The sequence below is a fragment of the Pollicipes pollicipes genome, unplaced genomic scaffold (assembly GCF_011947565.3).
Source record: "Pollicipes pollicipes isolate AB1234 unplaced genomic scaffold, Ppol_2.1 Scaffold_4295;HRSCAF=5057_pilon_pilon_pilon, whole genome shotgun sequence".
Taxonomy (NCBI): domain Eukaryota; kingdom Metazoa; phylum Arthropoda; class Thecostraca; order Pollicipedomorpha; family Pollicipedidae; genus Pollicipes; species Pollicipes pollicipes.
The window spans coordinates 29,422,899-29,427,898 of NW_023596461.1; the positions used below are offsets into that span (position 1 = coordinate 29,422,899).

The window sequence follows — 5,000 nt, forward strand, 5'->3', positions numbered from 1 at the left end:
AAGGTCAGACCACGTCATAACCATCATTTATTTAACCCTCGCTCGAATAGCGTGTAATGAAAGAACTTGCAACAATGAACAGGCGCGATACACGCATGAAATATACATAGACGCCTCACCAACCGACTTATAAATGTGAACAAGGTTTCAGCCTCGGGTTGTTACCGTCACCAGCCATCTGAACGACTCAGTAACCTCATACTGGGGCCGCACTGGAGCCAGAAGGTCACTTTCTAACCTCCCGCAGGTCAGGTTTAATAGCCGTCCGAAGCTTGACCGCAAAGCAAGCAGGCGAGTCAGATAAGCAAAGCCTACGTACTCAGAGTGGCGCGTTGAAAACGTTGTGGGTAGCAAAACTGGCTGGAAACGGGCTGAGCACAGCCAACCGAACCTCACTGTGCATTTGCGCGGCAAGCAAAGCTCAGAAAAGGGCTGTGTTTTGTGTTCGCCGGGGCAGTTTGACTATAGCCAAATACCTGTTCGGATACCTGCCAGACCTACATGCGCTTAATGCCTATTACCGTTAGAGCAACTTCTGTGCTCCAAAGAAGAAGGGATGGAGCCTTGATGGTGCACCAGAGAGAAGCTTTCTCTTCTGCTTTTCTCCTTACATTTCTTCTCCCCACTTTTCCTCACGCCTAGCAAGGTCATAGAAACAGCCTCGACCTACTGCGTGGGGCGGAAAATGCAACAACGACCCCGGCCAAGCAAAAGTTATTTACCGGTCACGTAGGGAATCATATAAACTTCTTCGTTTTTAAATTGTCCCTGGGCTGATTTGACCTACACTGCAGCTTTTAAAATTGGACCTGACTTTTCAAATTGAATTTATAAAGTTGATCACTCCACGTCGGTTACTTGCTAACACCGCCAGCTCAGTCGTTATCGTTGGGATTGTTTCTTTACAATAAAGCCTAATCTTTTTAAAACTTAACGCAATTGTTCCTAACTTGCTCCAGGCTTACTTTAATTTGTCGTTGTCAATAGGAGCTAAATTCTGCTAAATTGAGCTTGAAATGGTGTAGTACGCCGCAACAACAATTGGCAAAGCCAGAGACGATGCCAGGTTTTACAGACAAAACTGCTCGGCGGGCTTAGCGGGGGAGGGCGATTAAGCCTACCCGGGTGGCTTCGCTAAAAGCCAGCCTCAGCGTAGAAGGCGGTAGCAGCGGCAGCAGCCGTGTCTTCACAGGGTCGCGGTTTGTCCGGAGCGGCATGCTGTCCGGAGCGGCATGCTGTCCGGAGCGGCATGCTCGCAGAGGCAGCAGCCGTGTCTTGACAGGGTCGCGGTGTGTCCGGAGCGGCACGCTCGCTGTCCTGGGAGGATCAGCGCCCGCTGCTCAGTCCATCGGCCCGAACCATGCGTCCGTCCCTGCGACCTGGCCCCGCCCTCTCGTTGCTGGAGACTCGGGCGACCGGCGAGGACGCCTCGGAGGAACCGGAGGAGGTGATCATGCCGAACGAATCGGTGGCGGCGGTGGCCTGACGCCGTCTGGTCTGAATGGCTGATGAGCTGTCCGGCCGCGGGCGCGGTGGTCAGCTCCTCGACCGATCGATCTCTGGCCAACGAACGCCGCGTCCGGCTCCGTTCGTAATTAACCCATCTAGGTGACCATACAAGTGCAGTTTTCTCCGGGGCTGAGATTATTTGCACGTTGAATGTGTCCTGATTCTTTCATCATTCCAATTTTCGGGGACGTCAATAAGAAAGTAAAATCATACCAATAGTTGCAAGTAAGCTTCTTACAAAATATCTCATGCTTGCCTCAATATCTTCAGATATGGAACATTCCCTTTAAGATCCAGTGCTATTGCGTGCTAGTGCTAGTGCTATACTATTGCGTCATATAGTTCGTGCTGATCCTGCCTGGTGTCTGCCCTAATGTGTCTTGATCCCGTCCGAACCCATCTCGCGTTCGCCCTTGGAATCCTCGATCTCAACTGTGTTTTCTCCGAATGCCATCTTAAGCCACTGCAGTCCTCCGCAACCCCCCTCAGTGCCTTCTGGTCCGAATCGGCCTCACTCTCTCGTTACGCTTACCTATTACGTCGATCCTGCCCGGCGACCGGAAGCCGGCTCCTTCCGGCGTGCGTGCCTCGCTGGCCGGCTGGTTCCAGCGGCGTTTTTCAGCCAAGCGTGAAGAGAGCGAGGACGACTTTGCCCAGTTCGCCTTCGACCCGGCCAGCTGCGTCGATGTAAGGCGGGCCACGGGAGGGGACGGTGGGGGGGGGGGGGGGATGGGGCTATGCCGGGGAGGGGGCAGGGGGCGGACCCGCTCAATATAGCCGGTCGGCAGTGGCCCGTGAATTCTCCTGCTCTGTGACGCCGGGGATGTTAGCGTTGTTGCCGCTAGACGGGCTCCAAGGCGCACCGCGTGGCGAGGTGAGACGGGACAGAGCGACGGGCAGAGCCCGGTATGTAGCTGAAAAAAACGAGAGACAAGCTAAATCGTGACTAAGCAACTGGCTAGTTCTCTGGGTGAGGAACACAAGCGCTGCGCCAACTGAACACGCCGACCAAGCGATGAAGGGAAATAAACTCCTAGATGTAAGAGCTTTAGCCGGGGAATTAACCTGGTAGAGAGGGAAAGGGGCCAAAAGGCATTCAGTGAGTGTAAGAGTCAAAAAGGGGTGAAGTATTTGAGAAATGACGCCACCATCGCCCTCGCCGACCACACATCCTGACCACATTCCTCGTGCGCAGCCAGAAGCCGTGCTGCGCAGTGCCTTCCGGGAGAAGGAACGGCAGAAAACCCTGATCCCGACCCCGCGCCCGTCCGCCGCAGGCCGACCGGCGCTGCCCGTCGCCAGCGACGCGGAGGTAATCACCGGGCGGCGTCGGCACGGACGGGGCGGCGGCGGCGGCGGCGCGGTCACCCCATGCCGACGGCGCCACCCGGTCCTTTGTCGTCGTGATGGATCCGTTCCTTGTATGACCGCCGCCGATGGGGACAGCGGCCTCGTCGCGACGCCGCGCCTTCGCGCAGTCGACGCGCTGCTGACTCGAGCTTAGTCTGGGGTCGAGTGCCTTTGTGACGCGACGACAGATCCGTGCCATGTCTGGGGCTCTGTTCTAGGGTAGCTCATTCGGTGCTCTGTGGCCTGAGTTGTGCGACTGTGCGTGTTGCAAGTTGTGGAGCGTGGTTGGTTGTGTGGGGACTCGGTTACCGTATGTTCGGCGTCCGGTGTACCGCTGCAACAAGTGAGGTGTTGGTCGGCACCACGTCATTATATACGTGATCCTACGCCTGTGCCGTGCCATATTTTCTGCCTGACAGCATGCGTATTTGTAGTCACATGTTGTGGACCTTTGGTGGCTTCAGGACCTTGTGCCGTAATTGGCTGGACTGTGTCACGCTCCCCTGAACTGTCATATTGGTGACCGCTGTTGAAACCCGATCCCCCGCCCTCAATCCCTGCCCTGCACGGTAGGACTGCGTTGTTTCAAACTGGGAAACGGGCTGAGTAATGGCATAGTCCTATCGATGGTGGCACAATCGCAGCCAAGCGATTATCACGCGGGAAATCACTTCCTCACATCATAGTGTCATCTAGGCTTCCTCACGCCACAGTGTCATCTAGGCTTCCTCACGTCACAGTGTCATCTAGGCTCCATGGATCTTAAGGTATGGTTTAAGCCTTGTGGGTTTAAAATGTTGATGTTGCGTAACCTGAGCCATCTTGAAAGTTGAAAATGGCGTCAGGACTAATTTGTTTCCAGGGGCACACTGCAACCGTCTGTATGCGATTTTATCAGCGAGTGTCTGAGGCATCAGGTGAAATAGGAGCAAAGCTACCGCTTTCATGCCTTAAATTGTTCCGTCGAGAAAACAGGTGGAAGCTGGCTGCAAGTCGTTTGGTTAATTATCGAGATCGCTTGAATTATGGCTGCACTAGTATACCTTGGTTAATACATTCGGCCCCTATCAGATTTCTGGCATTGATCCAGCATGCATGCGCTGGTGAATTATGCATAGCATTAGGCAAAGGTCAGTATGACTTCATTCCACGCCCATCTGCCTTCTTCTGCCTCTAAAATGGACGGAAACGGTTTCTGCTTCGTTGCCCTTGCTGGCCCAATGCGAGCGTGGAGGGCACACAAGGCGTGCAATTTGAGTTCTTTTCCGCTGCGCCGCCACCCACAAACCGCGCGGAGAGAGGCAGCATTTGATTTTCCGTCGGCTTGGTCGTTCTGGTGGCGGCTGGCGAAAGTCTCGCTTTGATTTGGGCGTGGCCGCGTCGCCGCCTGTTTTGCCCCGCCGCCCGGATCCATACCGCTTCTCCGCCACCGGCGGGCCGCCGTAGGGTCTGGAGCCTCTGCACGAGCGCGACGACGGCGACTGCGTCCGCTGCGGGCGCCGCGGCGAGGCCGGTGCGCGGGCCGGCCTGGCGTACCGCCAGCGTGGCCGACCGAGCCAACAGCTTTGTTGTCCAGCTACGCCTTCTCCCGCCCTGGGGACGCGCTATCGACCGTCGAAGGGCGCCGCGCCGCGCCGGCCCGGCCCGCTCCACCGCGGAGGTCGGCCGGGCGGCGACGGCGGCCGAGTCGGACGCGGCCGGCCGTCCGGCGGCGGCGCGGCCTTGACCGGGGCGGTGGCCAGCGTCGTCGCCTCGGCGGCTATGGCGGCGGGACACGACATACCACGACAGCGATGTGGTCCGGCTGGCGCCGCCAGTGGTGTGCCACCAGCGGCGGGGCACGAGCGGGCTGGCAGCGGTCGGCACCGGACGACCCAGGCATGGGGAGGACACGCTACCTGACGCTGGTGAAGTGCGGCGGACCATGGGCTGTCGAGGCCTCGTTGAGGCCCGGGGCTCCCGGTCGAAGTGTTGCACCGTTGACTGTCCTTAGATCGTATTTGTTTAACCTCCCACTGTGTGAGTGGGGACCGCATTTGCTTAATAGCGGTTGGATGTTCTGAAGCTCCGCGTGTATTTGCGCATGCTGCGCATTTGCTGCTTCAAAACGTCCTCGGGCTATGTGGGTGACTCCTTTCTTA

General features: G+C 57.1%; 1 protein-coding gene across 2 annotated transcripts in view; it reads left to right on the top strand.

Moving 5' to 3' along the window:
• The first annotated feature begins 2,348 nt into the window (after nt 1-2,348).
• LOC119096403 (anoctamin-7) overlaps nt 2,349-5,000 on the top strand; it is a 45,684-nt gene continuing 43,032 nt past the window's right edge. For both annotated transcript variants that reach the window (XM_037219283.1, XM_037219284.1), the window contains exon 1: nt 2,349-2,821. In XM_037219283.1, the coding sequence (XP_037075178.1) occupies nt 2,648-2,821 (174 nt within the window). In that variant the 5' untranslated portion in view covers nt 2,349-2,647. The remainder of the gene's footprint in view (nt 2,822-5,000) is intronic.